Source organism: Leishmania braziliensis, chromosome 36, assembly GCF_000002845.2.
Source record: "Leishmania braziliensis MHOM/BR/75/M2904 complete genome, chromosome 36".
Lineage (NCBI taxonomy): Eukaryota > Euglenozoa > Kinetoplastea > Trypanosomatida > Trypanosomatidae > Leishmania > Leishmania braziliensis.
This window is the reverse complement of record NC_009327.2, coordinates 952,751-969,601: the sequence shown is the minus strand read 5'-3', so window position 1 is coordinate 969,601 and position 16,851 is coordinate 952,751. Positions and strand designations below refer to the sequence as shown.

Genomic DNA, 16,851 nt, shown 5'->3' with positions numbered 1-16,851 from the left:
CCTCAATACACGAGTGACGCTCACGTCCTTCCGATCCCTTTTCTTCCCCTTGTCCTTACTTCATTTTAGTGTGACTCTGGCTAAGGGCACCGACGCAGTCTGCACCAGGCAAAAACAACCCATCAACATTGCACAGACAAACGCTTTAGGCATGCCAGCAGCCGATTCATGCTTGCTCCCCTCCCTACACGTGGATGGAACACTCGATCTCCGTCACCACCACTTACGGTGTCGGATGGCACATGCAGAGTGTGCAAGGCTTAGGTCACCCGGTACATGGCGTAGCCTTTGAGTGGCTTCCATCGAAGAGACATGATGTGCGCTTTTGTGTACTCGTGCCCTCGGCGCCGCTCCTCCTTTCTCGCATCGCCCGTGTTGACTGTCAGCGCACTGCTGCGCTGCCTGATTGCCGTGGGATAGAGTGCAGCGGCAGGGGCAAGAGGCCGTTGGTTGTAGCGCTGCACTTCCTCGGCTAGAACACAGCCGCCTATTTCAAGCACGCGACATACCGCAAAGTTTCGCACCGGTTTGATTCGCAGCTGGCAGATGTTCTTCTTCGAGTACCCCGACACACGGAGTGGCTTCTGCTCTCTTGCTGTATCGCTGATAGCCGTCTTCGCGTTTGTGCGCTGGTCGTCTGTGAAGGAGCACAGCTCTCTGCTGGTGGACGATTTCCGTTCACACTGCGGCAGCACTGATGACGCATCCGGATGCAGCGCCGCGGACACGCGAACCATGGCGAGGCAGCTTGCCGGCTTGATTATCAGAGAAAGTACGTTTGTTTTTGTAGGGCTGCATTGACAGCGAGGCTCCTTGGAGAGGGTAATGTGAGTGGTGCCAGCCGCAAGGTCACCTCGGCTTTGAGCTAGTGAGGTGCTATGCATCGATGACCTCGTAGAGGACGGATCGAAAGTGCTCAGCGCTGGGGATAGCGGAGAGAGAAGAGGGGATGTGGGCATAGCGTTGCTTTCGGTATTTGGGCCCAAGCCCTCACTCACTGTGGCAGAGGCTAAACGAGAGTTGCGTCGCCTCAGCTCCATGGTAGACCGCACGTGAGCCGCAGGCAGTATTCGATCCATGCTGTTTCCATCAGGAATGGCGGTTAGTCTGGGACGCTTCAGTAGCGACTGCCCGTCATCGTTTCCAGTTCTTTCCACTAGTGTTGCGGACATGCGTCATCATAATTGCCTCCTCGGATGATGAGCTGGGGAGCGTGTGCGGGATGTCGAAGTGCGGTAGCGAACGCAAGGGAGAGAGAGGAGCGACCTCTACACAGACCCACACACACGCACACGTACAACAGGAACAGAGCGGGCACGCAAAAATGCTGAGGCAGGGGTCATTCCTCGTTTCTCTCTGAACCGGTTTATGGGCGTCGACCGTCTTGCGAACGACAGATTGGCTGCAAGGGATAAAGCTGGAGAGAAGAGAGGAGAGAGGGGATGTAGGGAATGAAAAAGAAAAGTCGTACTCAGACAGAGGCCGCTGTTCGTACCTATCCAATGCACAGACTTGACGTGGCGGTGATTGCGGTGATGCATGGCTAAATGCCCACACTCGGTACGCACGTGCGAAAGCATATGAGTGGTGGTCATCCCCAATGCTATCTGCACGTGCTGTGCAGTTGGTGTGCGCTTTGTTTCTTCCATGAGTTGAGCTTGGCACGTTTTTGCACTAATTCATTGTCCTTCCGTGTCGTTTTAAGTGTGAGCCTTTTTATATGGAGGCGAGAGCGAGTCGTGTGCGACTGGCAGCAAGCTCGTGCGGGCGCCTCGGTGTGCGTGTGCGCATGCTGGCTGGACGTGCATGGCTACTTTGCTACGCAGCACTCGCTAGCCGGATTGCCATGAAAAAGCAGAGATATAAGAAGAGAGAAGAAGGGCACTCATACATATCCACATCTCATAGTTGACGGCGTGAGTGCTTGGGTTTTTGTCCGCGTGTTGGCGCAATGGTGCTCATGTCTGATGGAGCTTGAAGTCGCTTGCGAGCAAGCGATAGCAGCAGTGGTGGCGAGCGCGCAGAGTCGTGTGTAGTATGGACGGGCTTTGCTGCGGAGAAGGGTGGTAGGCATGCAGGGAGACGAGCGACGTGGCAGGTGAACAAGTAAGGAGAGGGCGCACGTACGAAAAGCGCAGAGGTGACGTGCTCCTGTGCGTGTGTGCACATGCGCGCCTCCTCTTCGTGCAACGTAAGTCGACAAACACCCACAACGATGCGGGTGTCCCTCTCGATGCAGAGCGACAGCCAGAGAGAAGGCCATAGCAGAGATGGAAAAGGCTGAAGTGTCGTGTCCCCTTTGTGGTCGTAAAGGCAGCAGCAGCGACATACACGCACTATCAAGGAAACAGGGGTAAACCCAAGAGAAGAATCACACAGCGAAAGCGAGACAACACACCAAGCGGTAAAAGGCGACACGAGAAGGGGATAATCATTTTTGTCCTTCCAACGCATCCGTTCTCTGCCACACAGCAGGTGTTCAAACCCCACTCCACCCCACGGCCTGTCACGGGCCCACCGCACAGCGCGAAGCAGCGCTAGACACACGCCTTACACCAGCACGCCGACTCCGTGAACTGAGCGCGGCCCTTGTCCTCAAGCTCCACCCACACACCCTCCGCCTCGAAGGTCGTCACCTGGTGCATCCCTCGGGGTGGCACCGGCTCCCCACACCAGTAGGCAGCGGGGGCCGGGTGGGATGAGTCCGAATCCCACTGACACTCGGCCCATCACATGGGTGATACTAACGTGCTCGCCGTCGCATGTTGCTCCGGCTGAAGAGCCGCAGCTGTAGTGGCTCGTGCTCTGAGGCCGCAGTCCACTCCTCGTCTCTTACAGAAGCGGCACGCCAACGAGTCGGTCCCCAGATGGCGCGCCACCCGTAGCTGCTCCCTGGCGTAGCGTGCTGTGGGGGTCATCAAGTAACGCAAACTGCAGCGAGTGCCTATCGAGCAGCGTTGTCATGTCCAGCAGCGGGCCTGTCCTTTACAGGATCTCCAGGAGGTGAAGGACCGCTCCTCTCATCATGCCGTGTACCGAGTACGCGTACCGCGCTGAACTGTTTCTCATTATGGGAGGGAGTACGGCGTGAGAACAACCTCTCGTCTTTCTTTTTCCCACTCCCTGTGGCCACGGTGAGTATGGTGTCGAAGGATTGGGGCTGGGGGCTGTTCACCACCGAAGGGGCCGCGGTGGCTTGCACCGCGGAATGCGGTGCTCGTTTCCACCCGACCGTTGGTGACACCTGGAGGAGGATGTGTTGGCGAAGGCTTTGCCCTTCGTGCTGCGGCAACTTGCCTGCAGTCAGCTCACCGAACGCGGAGGAAGCGACTGAGAAGAGTACCTGTCGATCCTCCTCTGTGTAATATCTCGATGAAGCTCCTCAGGCGACATAATCCATGCCTTCCCAGACCTGCCACGACTCGTCCCAAGTCAACAACCTCTTCTTCTCCTGGCAACGAACACGGGTCGCTTCCGTGAATCTGTTGAGAGCCATCTCGAGGTGGGGGTTGTACACCTCGGACATCCGTACCCTTCTCCTCAGCAACGCGATGGTGGCATCATCCGGAGTCAGAGCCTCCGCATGCGTAGGAAGCCTCGCCTTCGCCGCCGTCTGCAAAGTCTATTCGGGCCTGATCGATGGCCGATGCAATTGTGGTTGGGCTCTGCGAGAGCGAAGCCGCGCGAGTCTTGGCCATACCCCCCAAAATCCATGCGCTGCTGCGTTTCCGTGATTAGTCCATCGTAATTCAACGGAAGCGGCTCCTCCCTCCCTCCTCTTTGTACCATGAAGACCACAGCCGCATGCAGGAAATTGCTCTGGCCTAGTTCCTAGAGCGTGAGAGAGAAGGGTGGTGTGAGATGATGTCGAGTAGAAGCCGGTATAGAGGATTTGCACGTACCTATTTTTTTTTTTTTCGTTCTCCAGTAAGGACTAGTGGACTCTCAGTGACTGGCTTAGGAAGGAGGGGAGAAGAGGGTAAGGAGCAGAGGAGGTAAGCGGTAGAGTTAGTCATCAGCATTTACTGCCCAGAGGCATGCCTTCGCCATAAAAGACTGGAAAGTAGTCAATTTGAATCATTACGTAGAGAAGCAAAGAAAAATTCAGGAGAAAGAGAGAAAGCAAACCAAAAAAAAAAATGATGAGACTATATCGGTGAGATTACCCAGGTGCCCTTAAATCCATTTTGGGTCGCTGCACGGCCACCCGGCTACAGTAGTACGGCGCGTATTTTTCGCTTTTTTCCCCTCTTTCCCCCCGATTCCGCTTTGTGTTTTTTTTCTTTTTTTTTTTTTTCTCTCTCTGTGTGTGTTATATAATGTGTCGCTTTGCCAGGGATCAAAGGAGGCCACATTTTCTTCTCCTCGTCAATACTTGTCGGCGTGTTCCATGACTTTTTATGTTGAACTTTTTTTTCTTTCCCTTTCTCGTCTTCTGCTTTTCCATCTCTGTGCGCGTTCGTGGGTGTCACTTCAGAGACGACTCTTGCGTTCGCCCTGCGGATTGCTGCTTACGGGCTGTACTTTCTTCGGGTTGAATTTTCTACATCAGAGAGAGAGAGAGAGAGAGAGAGAGGCAACACATAAGTGCAGAAAGGGAAGGAGTGGTGAATGGGGGGTGGAGGAGAAAAAAAAAAGGCTCCCTCCTCCTCCTCCCTCCCCCCGAAAAAAAAAAAAGACTTCGTCGTTGTTATCAGCACCATACTCACCACCTGCTTTGTTTGAAGAAGAATAAAATACCCACGCACTGCAATTTCCTCTTCAAACTGCGGCCGCCTCTCTCTCTCTCTCTCTCGCCTATTGTCATGGCTTCGGCATCGTCATCACTTTGTTGCACTTTTCCTTTTTATTTCCCGACTCGACTCGCCACCGTTTCGTTGCCCCCCCCCCCCCCCCCCTGCCTTCTCGTTTTCCTTTTCGTTTGTGTGTGCCTGAGGGTATCGACAGAGGGAGAGACGGGCAGGAATGAGGGAGTAAAGGGGATGAAAAGTGGCACGGCAGCAGAACAGAGGGGAGACGGTGCCGACCAAGATGCGGAGAGCAATGAGTAAAAACACACGGAGAAGGGTAACCAAGGGTAAAAAGGGAGTGAATAAGGGAACGAATGACTCGCCCCCTTTTTTTCCTTCGCTTGCTGGCTCGTTTGAAGTTCTTCAGAGCGTCACATCCTTTCCTTATACCGGCTTCCATGTAGTCTTTGCTTCTTCTGTTTAATCCTCTTTCAGCAACTGCCAACTCCTCTCGTCATCACATGTGTTGCCTGCTCAAGGCTACATCGAACACCTCGGAAAAGAAAAAAGTGTACTGAGAGAAATCGCATACATGAGGCTCAGGCAGGTGATCCCCTCTCCTGAAGAGGACTTGGGAGTCGTGGTGCTAACGCGTAACATGGATGCACAGGGAGATGTTGGGGGAGGAGGAGAACGGTGCAACACAAGGTGCGAAAGAAAAAGAAAGGGGGAGCTTCTAGTTCATGATACACCATCTGAAGGCCTTGCCCTTGAAGAAGTCACTGAGTTCTCTTTTTTTCACCTTTATGTGTACAGGGCATGTTTTAATGCATCCGTTCTCTGCCACACAGCAGGTGTTCAAACCCCACTCCACCCCACGGCCTGTCACGGGCCCACCGCACAGCGCGAAGCAGCGCTAGACACACGCCTTACCTCAGCACGCCGACTCCGTGAACTGAGCGCGGCCCTTGTCCTCAAGCTCCACCCACACACCCTCCGCCTCGAAGGTCGTCACCTGGTGCATCCCTCGGGGTGGCACCGGCTCCCCACACCAGTAGGCAGCGGGGGCCGGGTGGGATGAGTCCGAATCCCACTGACACTTCACCCTCCATAGAAGTGCTACAAGTGTGATTGTGATCGCCAGTAACTTCGGCACAGCGCCAGCCAAAGCCTCTTTGTTGACCCCAATAGTCCACAGCCATGCTCGAGGGCGGGATGCTTGACTTCTCCGAACCGAGTGAGGGCTCTGGACCCTGAGAAAGGACGCACTGCAGTGATCGGCATTATCCGAGTTGAGAGTAAGATCGAAATCAAAGAAGTAAGGGCCACTTCCTCGTCACCGTTCTGTCGACGTAGGCATCTGCGTGAGCAATACTGAAGTGAATGATGGTGATGCGAGGCGAACAGGGATGGGGCGTTTTAGTTTTCTGCTCTCTCTCTCCCCTGTTTTCGTGAGAAAAGAAAAAAAAGGGCAGAGAGAACTCTCACTGTGTACAGGGGAGAGGGAAGCAGCCACATCACTGATCGAAGTAAGCCCAGGAAAAAAAAACGAGGAACACAAGACGATCAGTAGACAGCGAGAGAGAAGAGCCAAACGGTTGGGTCTACAGGCTCCTGCACCACCGCACCACCCACTTTTCTTTATTTGCGCTTCCTTTCCACTTCCATCTCTTCCCCCCTCCTCCCCCCTTTCGCTCATGACTCTATGGGGGGGGGGCGCAAGAAAAGGAGATTGATCGAGGTAGGACAACAGAAGAAGAGGGTACTCGAGGTAAGGCGAGAAGGAAAGCGCGCTAAAGAGGGGGAGAGCGAGGGTGAGGAAAAACAGCAATCAAGGAGAGGCAAAAGTGCAACAAAGAGAGAGAGAGAAGATGAGGGACTTTGCACCGTGTCTTGTTTCTCCTCCCAACTCCTGCCTCTCTTGCCCGCCTTCCGCCTTCCCTTTTTTTCACTCACGTGGCCCTGCACACCTTCACCTCTACTGAGCAAGGACAAATATGCACCACCACCACCACCACCCCATTCAGGAGCATAGGGGAGCGAATTCGTTTTCGATCTCTCCGCCATGAGTTCCCCATTCCCGCCGCTAAAGACCGAATTTACAACAAAAGTGCTCCAGCGGCGCGAGAGAGGACGACGGCGTGCTTACGCACCTGTACTCGTGTGGGTGTGGGGGAGGCGAGGGAGACAAATGCTTCCAAGAGGTGAAGGGGAAGGGCCAGCATTCTGTTGGTGAGGGAGTGCTTCGTGACTACCTCAGGAGATAAAGACAGAGGTGGGAAGACGATCTGGATGTGCGAGGGAGGGAAGGAGGAGAGAAGTGGTGTGCTGGGGGAGTTAAAGCCGGGGTGAAGATTCTGAAGAAAGGGAGAACGAGAAAAGAAAAAGCCGGGGGAGAACACCGAAGCCAATGAAATAAAAAGAGAATAAGCACAAGCATATGTGGCGCACAGGCACACACAAAAGAAACGTAAACACACTTTCATCGAGACTTAGCGTGACAGCGAGAAGAACCGAAACTCCCCCTTTGAAAACAAAAAAGGTTGAAAATAGAAAGAGGACAAGAGAGAGAGTGTGTGTATGTGTGTATGGAAGGGGGAGGGGGAGGGGATGATGATGAGAAAGAATCAACGAAACAGAAAAAAAAGCACAAAAGAAGCCCATCACCCATGGGGAGTCAACAGTGCGACCGTGAAAGTAATGCGTTACCGAGAAGAATGCGTTTTTCTGTTTGTTTTTATCTTCTTTTTTTTTCTTTTTTTTTTGTTCCTTTCGTTCTTGTTGGTGCGCTTTTTTTTTTCACCGTTGCACAAATTCACCCACATTGGGTGGTGGGGAGAGCAAAGAGGAAGAAGGGGAGGGGGGAGGTGAGAAGGCAAACAACATGGGAGCTGGCGTCGATGCGTGTCAGTATCGGTGAGTACTTACATACGCTGCTGTGTCTGTTTAGGGGTGGAGGGGAAAGATGAGGAAGGGCAAAAAAATCAGGGTAAATGGTTCACATCTGTCATCTTTTTCGGTTCACCTCCCTCACCATATGTAGCACTGTGCGTGTGCATGTAGCTTAGTGTGTGTATGTGTGCTAGCGTGTCGCCTTTACCCCCTTTCGATGGCGTATGATACCCCCCCCCCCTTACTCCCCCTCTTGTTCGCCGCGCCTCGATCTCTTTGTCCCACCTCTCTTGTCTACTTGTTGTGCACGTAGGCGTGTGTGTACGTGTGTGCACACTTTACTTCGTCATCCATATCACGGCGAGCAGACCTCCAATAGTGCACACTTTGTACGGCAAGCAGGAGAGGAAAAGAACGGGGCTGATGCACAGGTGTGAGGGTGCGGGTGAAAGATGCTGAGGAAAGCCGAAGAGCCTGACTCGCTCGCGTGGGGGAACAACCGAGCAGCCGATTGGAGGACCAAAAAGCGGAAGGGCAAGAGGGCGGGCGAAAAGAGGGATAAAAGGGTACCATCAGGCGCCGAAAGTGAGAGGAGGCGAAGTAAAACTGAAGAAAGAAAACAAGGAGACACACTCCGCAAAGCCAAGCAGAGACACACAAGAGAAGTGGAGAGAGAGGGAGGGAAGGGAAGCCAAAACGGAAGAGGGCGGAGTCAGGAACAAACTTACGTAGAAACTAGCAGCCTGTCAGCAGTTCGTGTTCACTCTTCTGCTGTTTTGTGATGACTTTCCACGCACACACACTCCAATATTTTGTACCCACACATCGAACCACATTTGCGCTGGGCTTTCTTGCCCTTTTGAAGACGAAAAAACAACAACAACCAACTCTTCTACTTTTCTTCGCCTCACCCGTCTCCTACGTACCCTAGGAAAAAAATGCACAATACAAATCGCATGTTTCGTAGGTCGGCGCTCCGTTCGCCGCTATTATTTCTCTCCTCAGATGAGAACAGGGAGGCGAGGGGGATAGGGAGAAGCTCGTTGCGTGTTTCTCTGCTTTACTCCTCTTCACTGCTCACTCTTTCCGAAATAGAGTATTAGTGTGTCAGTGTGCACTTATGCGCGTGCGCGTGTTCCCACGAATACCCAACTCCTTTCTTCCTTCCCCAGCTTGCACGCGAGTGATGAGAATAACAAGCAAGAGAAAAAAACACATTACTCTCACTTTCGCTACTTGCCAGAGTACACCCACACACCCACATAAGCCCTCATTCGACGTTGTGCATACTCAAGCTGCCTTTCTCCTCCTCTTCGCATTATCCGCCCTTGTCCTTCTTCCCTTTTCGTTCCCTCGTCATTATGATCTCCATTCATCTACATATGATGGACACTCGCACTTGCTTCTTCCCCGTCGTGCTCCTTTCTAGGGCGTGGATGTTACGTTCTCTGCCTTGAGGTCGATGCTCTCCGGTGCATTCATGCATCTTTCGTTCATACGCGCGCAGAACCGTTTTACTTCTTGTGGCGCTCGCAGAACTCGATGATGCGGTCGACTGCCTCACTTAACACTTCCGGTGGGCGGGATATCGTTGAACGGATGAATCCGCTCATACCAAAGATCTCGCCTGGAAGCACCTGCACATTCTCCTCGTCCAGCAGCTTCTCGTAGAATTCCGTGTCCGAATTCAAATCCTTAAAGTAGCTGAGGTCCACCTTGAGCATCACGAACATGGAAGCTTGCGGGGGGTCGAAGGAGATGCCAATGTCGTGCTCAAGCAGGCGGTTGTAGACCTTGGCGCCAACTTCCAGCTGGGAGACGATGTCCGCGGTGTAGGATGCCGGGCATTCGAGCAAGGTCCGCGCAATGGCTTCCTGGCAGATAGAGTTGGCCCCACAGATGAGCTGCGCGAGGCGCTCCATGCCGAGATTCCAGTCCGCCGCAACGTTCATCGGGTCAACCAGAATAGACCAGCCCACACGCCAGCCGGGGCAGACCTGGTACTTGGCCGTGCCGCCCAGGATGAGACGCGGCAGGTTCGTATCGAAGTCGGCGACAGACGTGAAGATGCCGTTGTTCAGCACCATCTCAGCGTAGATCTCGTCACTGATGAGAGGGATTTGGCGGTGCTCGCAAAATTCGATGACCTCGTTTACGTGTGCACGGGAGAAGTTGCTGCCGCATGGATTGGACGGGTTGATGATAACAAATGCCTTAGTGCGGTCATCCACCAAGCCGGCCGCCTCGTTGAGGTCGCACTCCCAGTTCTTCGAGGGGTCCAGAGTATAGTAGCGGCACTCGAAGCCGTAGCTATCGCAAACGCTCTTGTAGTGAGAAAACGCTGGCGCACCGACGAGGATGTTGTCGCCCACCTCACACAGTGCCGTGAGGGCGAGTAAAATGGCTTGCGACACACCGGATGTGACGATTACGTTCTCCCACTGCAACTCCTCCTGTCGAGATTTGGTTTGGCAGAAGCGGCGCCAGTACGTCGAGATCGCCTGGCGCAAGTGGCTGGTGCCGCTCGTCGGGGGGTAGCCGTTGAACTTACCGGAGCTCACCACCTCCATCACCGCCCTCGTCACGATCTCGGGGGTCTTGAGGTTGCCATCAACGGTGGGGTCGCCAATGGAGAGACGCAGGTTCGACTTTGTGGAGCTTGAAGGCTTCAGGCTGTTGGTCAAGTCGTTGACCGGCTGCAGGGTATTCTGGGCATGCTTCGATGATGTGATACGGCGAAAGGTCGCGTTTTCAGCCATGCGCTGCTGCTGCAGCTCGCGACGCCCCTCTTCAGTGAGGGACCCCGTGGAGTTGCTGACCTTCAAGGCTTGGGCAGCAGGCGAAGTCTGGGTATCGGTCGTCATGGCGTCGTGTGTGTGTGTGTGTAGTAAGAGCGTCTGCCTTGTTTTCCCGAGCACCGTGACCAATGGCGGCAATTAGGTTTGCTGCGAGGAAGACGAGAGAGGGGACGGGTATCCAAGGGTGACTGGAGTGAGAGAAAGGATGAATCGAGGGTGTCGCTTGCTAGTTGTGTAATAGACCTTTTTTCTGCAGTCGTATGGGTGTAGCGGTGATCGGTCAATGATTGTTTGCGTGGATATGTGGAGGCGATGAGCGAAAGCGGTGCTGTTGTGGTTGTCGGTGTGCTCGTTGAAGGGTACTTCTGGCGTATGGCGAGAGGCAGGCGGGGGGGGGCGGGGGGATGTACGGCAGCCGAGAAATAGATCGGCAAGAACGCGTGAGCAGATGTGCAGCACGTGTCGCCGAAACAAATGACCAGGGAGAGATGCGAGACGAAGAAGAGAGTCATTAAAAAACATAAGACCGAAGGTTAAAATCATGTGTGAGAGTAGCCGCGTGCGAGATGCATCAGACACTCGGCTAAACAGAAACAGGCGCGTATGGCTCAGTATGACTTAGCGTGTTAGCATTGACTCGAAGCTGCGGAGGAGAAAACCCACAGCACAAACAGCAGCGCCCTTAATCGACAAAAACCGTCAGAGCAGCAGTGCTACGCGCCCTGAGTACTCTTCGCCAGCATCACCGACCCGCAAACCACCTCGTGCGATGGTTGCACGAATTACACCCTCAGGAAGTTACTTCACACATTTCCTCCTCTTCGAGAGAGGAGTAAAGTACAAAAACAAGCCCTAAAAAAGGACCCTCTCAACCGCACCAATCCGCACTGCAGAGGCATCTACCCGTCGTACGCATGTCCTCATAAGACCAAAAAACGTAATGCGATCCAAAAAAAGCAACGCCCTTCACAACGTCCCTAAACTCCCATCCACAACATCCACAATGTCCACTTCTTCTCCCAAAGAGACTAACACTAAAGTCGGACACAACCAACAAAAAAAACACAACTGAAAATACCGCTGAAAATCAACTCTCTTCTCTTCGATGTGGGTCGCGTCAGTGCCGTTTAGTAGTGCGTGCATCAGTCTTCAGACTCGTCTTCCAATTGTAAATGTTGTGTACATCTTAGCAGGCTCATCACGACGACCACACACTTGCTCCCCTCCGCGCCTCCAGTCGCGCGAGCGCACGCTCAGCTGTTCTTTCTCGATTGTTGGTTCCGTTCGCGTGTCACTCACGTGGTGTGTGTCAGCGTGTCGCGATGCGAATAGAAAGGTCATCAGCGCGGCAGCTGCAGGGGCGCCGTCCCTCCCTCGTCTCTCTCCCTTCTCCTGCGCAGGCTGCGCGCGCGTTGGTGCGTGGTGCACGCGAGGGTGGTGGTGCTGCTCGTGGCCGTGTCGGCACGGCCGCGCGTGCGCCTCAGAGGAGTATTGAGTAACAGTAGAGGGTATGCACACCAATGCACGTTGTCCGCACAGCGCGCGGCGCACCGCGCAGGTCGGTAGTCAATTCCAAAGCGTACGTCATCCCGCGCGCACACGCCGCCCCGCCTACACGCACCACAGAGAGAAAGCACCCACGTCTCGCACGTGTTTCGTACCGTTGCTCCGCATCGGGGTGAGGTGGAGACGCATAGCGACACTGCTTGGCCACACGCACGCACGAGCGCGCTCTCGCGCATCACCCGACCGCAGGGGCACCAGCAGCAGGCCCGCGTGCGGCTTGAAAATGAGCGCTTGCACCGCACACACACACACACACACACACACACACAGACACACACACACAGACACAGAGACGGCACCGCCTCTCTCTCCCCCGGTGTAGACGAGCAGCTTGCGGGGATGCAGGTGGACTGCTCGCTATTAACAAGGGATGCCGCCACACGTGACAGCGCGCGCACCGGCTCAGACTTACTATCTAACGATTGTTCCATACGATTGCTCAGCATCCACGCGTGGTGGCTCAGTTTTCCCGAGTTACATTTGTGGTGAAGGATTGTCATCAGCGGTGGTGCGGTGGGGGGTGGGGTGGGGGCGCAGCTCTGGGTCGGGGCCGCTCCCGCGCCCGTAAGCTCTGGGATCATGTGTTGAACCGCGTGTGGGGGATGGGTGTGCCCTCCGCGGCCTGCCACGTTCCGACCACGGGGCACCCCGCGCGGAGGACGGCCGGAGACATCGCGGTCGCGTCAGTGCCGTTTAGTAGTGCGTGCATCAGTCTTCAGACTCGTCTTCCAATTGTAAATGTTGTGTACATCTTAGCAGGCTCATCACGACGACCACACACTTGCTCCCCTCCGCGCCTCCAGTCGCGCGAGCGCACGCTCAGCTGTTCTTTCTCGATTGTTGGTTCCGTTCGCGTGTCACTCACGTGGTGTGTGTCAGCGTGTCGCGATGCGAATAGAAAGGTCATCAGCGCGGCAGCTGCAGGGGCGCCGTCCCTCCCTCGTCTCTCTCCCTTCTCCTGCGCAGGCTGCGCGCGCGTTGGTGCGTGGTGCACGCGAGGGTGGTGGTGCTGCTCGTGGCCGTGTCGGCACGGCCGCGCGTGCGCCTCAGAGGAGTATTGAGTAACAGTAGAGGGTATGCACACCAATGCACGTTGTCCGCACAGCGCGCGGCGCACCGCGCAGGTCGGTAGTCAATTCCAAAGCGTACGTCATCCCGCGCGCACACGCCGCCCCGCCTACACGCACCACAGAGAGAAAGCACCCACGTCTCGCACGTGTTTCGTACCGTTGCTCCGCATCGGGGTGAGGTGGAGACGCATAGCGACACTGCTTGGCCACACGCACGCACGAGCGCGCTCTCGCGCATCACCCGACCGCAGGGGCACCAGCAGCAGGCCCGCGTGCGGCTTGAAAATGAGCGCTTGCACCGCACACACACACACACACACACACACACAGACACAGAGACGGCACCGCCTCTCTCTCCCCCGGTGTAGACGAGCAGCTTGCGGGGATGCAGGTGGACTGCTCGCTATTAACAAGGGATGCCGCCACACGTGACAGCGCGCGCACCGGCTCAGACTTACTATCTAACGATTGTTCCATACGATTGCTCAGCATCCACGCGTGGTGGCTCAGTTTTCCCGAGTTACATTTGTGGTGAAGGATTGTCATCAGCGGTGGTGCGGTGGGGGGTGGGGTGGGGGCGCAGCTCTGGGTCGGGGCCGCTCCCGCGCCCGTAAGCTCTGGGATCATGTGTTGAACCGCGTGTGGGGGATGGGTGTGCCCTCCGCGGCCTGCCACGTTCCGACCACGGGGCACCCCGCGCGGAGGACGGCCGGAGACATCGCGGTCGCGTCAGTGCCGTTTAGTAGTGCGTGCATCAGTCTTCAGACTCGTCTTCCAATTGTAAATGTTGTGTACATCTTAGCAGGCTCATCACGACGACCACACACTTGCTCCCCTCCGCGCCTCCAGTCGCGCGAGCGCACGCTCAGCTGTTCTTTCTCGATTGTTGGTTCCGTTCGCGTGTCACTCACGTGGTGTGTGTCAGCGTGTCGCGATGCGAATAGAAAGGTCATCAGCGCGGCAGCTGCAGGGGCGCCGTCCCTCCCTCGTCTCTCTCCCTTCTCCTGCGCAGGCTGCGCGCGCGTTGGTGCGTGGTGCACGCGAGGGTGGTGGTGCTGCTCGTGGCCGTGTCGGCACGGCCGCGCGTGCGCCTCAGAGGAGTATTGAGTAACAGTAGAGGGTATGCACACCAATGCACGTTGTCCGCACAGCGGGAGTGGCAACAGTGTGTTATGTGCGCAGGTGTGGTGGTCTTTGTGATGACGCGAGTGTATTTCAATGATGCGTTGATGGCGCTCTACGTGAAGTTGCCGTGCAGTCTGGGTGTGGTGATGAGCGGTCTGAGGCTCTATGGTAGTGTATCGGAGGTGCTTCAGGAGGCTGATATGCTGTTGGGCGGTTGCGGTTATTGGCAGGGCGGATTGTGTGATGTTGGGCGTGGTGACAGCATCGCACTAGATGTCCGCCACGTGTGTACTACGGAGGGGGCTAGTGAGGGAGTGGGCTGGCGAAATAGAAAGAAGGTAAGGAGCGCTGGAGTGTTATCTATTGAGGGTTATGTGCAGGCGAAAGAGAGCGAATGACGAGAAGGACATGTTGTGGGATTACGTCCAGAGGTGTTGTGTGGAGAGTTCTGGCTGGTAAGGCAGGGGCTTATGATCTGCGAAGTATGCAGAGAAGACGAGCATACTGTCTCTAGCACGAGAAAGAGGAACGTGTGAACGGCGTTGATGAGCTTTGATTGTGGTACTGTTATTGCATGTGTGTGTGTGTGGGGGGGGGGGGGACGTTTGCACGTGTAGGAGAAGACGGAACAAGTGGAAGAGGAACCAGGAAAGTTAGGTGGAAGGAAAGGGGTCATAACTTGCGGGCCTCAGAGAGCCAAGCACGAAGAGGGAGGTGAAAGGGATGGGTAAAGGGGGGGGGGGGAAGGGACAACGCTGGCGTCACCTGCTGGATGAGGCCCCCCTACCGTTGCACGCATGTATGCGCTTCTTTCAACGGCGTCGTTGCCCCCGCGGCCTTCGTTGAATATGTCCCTTCGTTTTTTTGTGAAGACCACCGCAGCTACGTTATATGTGTGTCTTCTTGAGAGAGTTGAGAAGAGTGCGAGAGCAAGGGATGCGTGTGTGTGTGTGTGTGTGTGTAGGAGAGGGGGGAGGGGAGAGAGAGGTGGTATGGCAGACAGAGCAGAGAAGGATGAACCAGGAAAGAAGTGTAAAAAGCGCTTGGGTGGTCCTCGCAGAGACAACAACAAAGGAAAGGCCCACAACTTCTAGTTCTCTGCCACCGCCGTTGCTGTTGGCGTGTGCTGCATCCAGCGTAGCAGTCGAGTTGCCCAGGGCACAGGGAATACCATCAGCAACGGGTAGATAACAGTTGTCGCCCACGGCGATGTGTGGCAGTAGCGCTCCTGTCCTCTGCATATGGCTTTGACACAGCACACCGCCGCCTTGTCAAGTTCCGCGTTGCGCTTCTGCATGAGTTGAGCACAGGGACTGCGGTACGTTGACGTTGACCGCCCTCGCGCACCGCTGCCGTCGCCTCCGTCATGCTCGGAACTTCCTATCGATGAGGACGGCGTTGCCAGCACAGCAGTGGACTTGCCGGAAGAGCTTGAAAAAAAGGAGCTCGCTATCGTTGGCGCTCTGTATTGAATCTCATTTAAGCAAAGGAGCGTTGTCCGCACCTCGCGTACTGGTTGACGTGCGCGAGTCGCTGCCGCTGCTGGCAGCTTTTTCTCTGACAGCGCATCATTGCCGCCGCCAGTCATGTACTCGCTCCGCTGCTGGGAGATCCACTCTCGCATCGAGTAGTGCATGCCTACCATACCCCACTGCGATGCCGCGTACTCGGGGCTGTCTGAGGAGAGAGTGTAGCTGCTCGCAGCGGCGACCAGGTTCACGACCTGGGCGTAGTCACCAACGCGCTGCGTCGCCTTGAGTGGTACACTCGCATTTGAAGACGAGCACGACGTGGACAACATCAGCGGCAACAGCTGACGCACCACCGTGAGCGGGGACAGCAGGTTCGTCTGGATGATGCGCTCCGCAGAGTCGTCGGCGCGGTTGCAGAGCCGCTTGAACGGATATGCGTGAGCAGCGTGCACGATCATGTCGAGCGGGCCGTCCAGCTCCTTGGCTGCACGCTGCACTTGCAGCTGCGAGGACACATCCACGACCATGACAGCAAAGGTGCCGCTGTGAACCGAGCCAGCAATGCGGCCATCGCCCTGCACACTCGCGGCATCAAGGCTTTCCACCCCCTCTGTGGCCTTAAGGACGTCTGCTTGTAACTCTTGCAGTTTTATTTTGCTGTAGTCCCACGCAATGACACGTGCGCCGCGGGCGTACAGCTGCATGCAGAGACGCCGCCCCATCTCACTGCAGGCACCTGTGACCACCACCGTTGCCCCGCTAATCTTGCGAGGGCGATACATGAAGAAGGACACAATCGACCATATCACCCATAGAGTTCCACAGGTGAGAGCGAGGAGTATCATCCTCGATGTGACAGAGCAGAGAAAGAGGGGACTTGACGTATGAATGAGTGTTTACTAAAGTGTAGTAGTTCTGATGCTGCTGCAGGTGCTCTCTCCCTCTCCGTTTTCCTGCTTCTTATATCAATTCCCCCTCTCTCCCCTTTCTGTATGAGAGCCGCGTGCGTTGTTGTGCACTTGTGTCGGTGTGTCAAAGCGGGGAGAGGGAGACAGGCAGAAGAACGGTTTAGATCAGAGAGAGAGAGAGGGGGGGGGGGAGGCAAGGCGAAGAAACCAACGATAGGTTATCAAGGTAAGTGCAGGGGCTGGGAGAGAGGGTGGGAGGGAGGACGCGAGAAACAAGCAGAGGACATTGC

At 55.5% G+C, this 16,851-nt stretch overlaps 2 protein-coding genes across 2 annotated transcripts; both read right to left on the bottom strand.

Moving 5' to 3' along the window:
• Positions 1-9,136: 9,136 nt before the first annotated feature.
• On the bottom strand, positions 9,137-10,486 carry TAT (tyrosine aminotransferase; the record flags this gene model as incomplete). Its single annotated transcript, XM_001568828.1, has 1 exon — positions 9,137-10,486. The coding sequence occupies one exon, from the start codon at positions 10,484-10,486 to the stop codon at positions 9,137-9,139; it is 1,350 nt and encodes a 449-aa protein (XP_001568878.1).
• A 4,785-nt stretch (positions 10,487-15,271) lies between these two features.
• On the bottom strand, positions 15,272-16,498 carry LBRM_35_2570 (conserved hypothetical protein; the record flags this gene model as incomplete). The annotated part of the gene is made up of 1 exon (XM_001568827.1): positions 15,272-16,498. The coding sequence occupies one exon, from the start codon at positions 16,496-16,498 to the stop codon at positions 15,272-15,274; it is 1,227 nt and encodes a 408-aa protein (XP_001568877.1).
• Between the last annotated feature and the right edge of the window lie 353 nt (positions 16,499-16,851).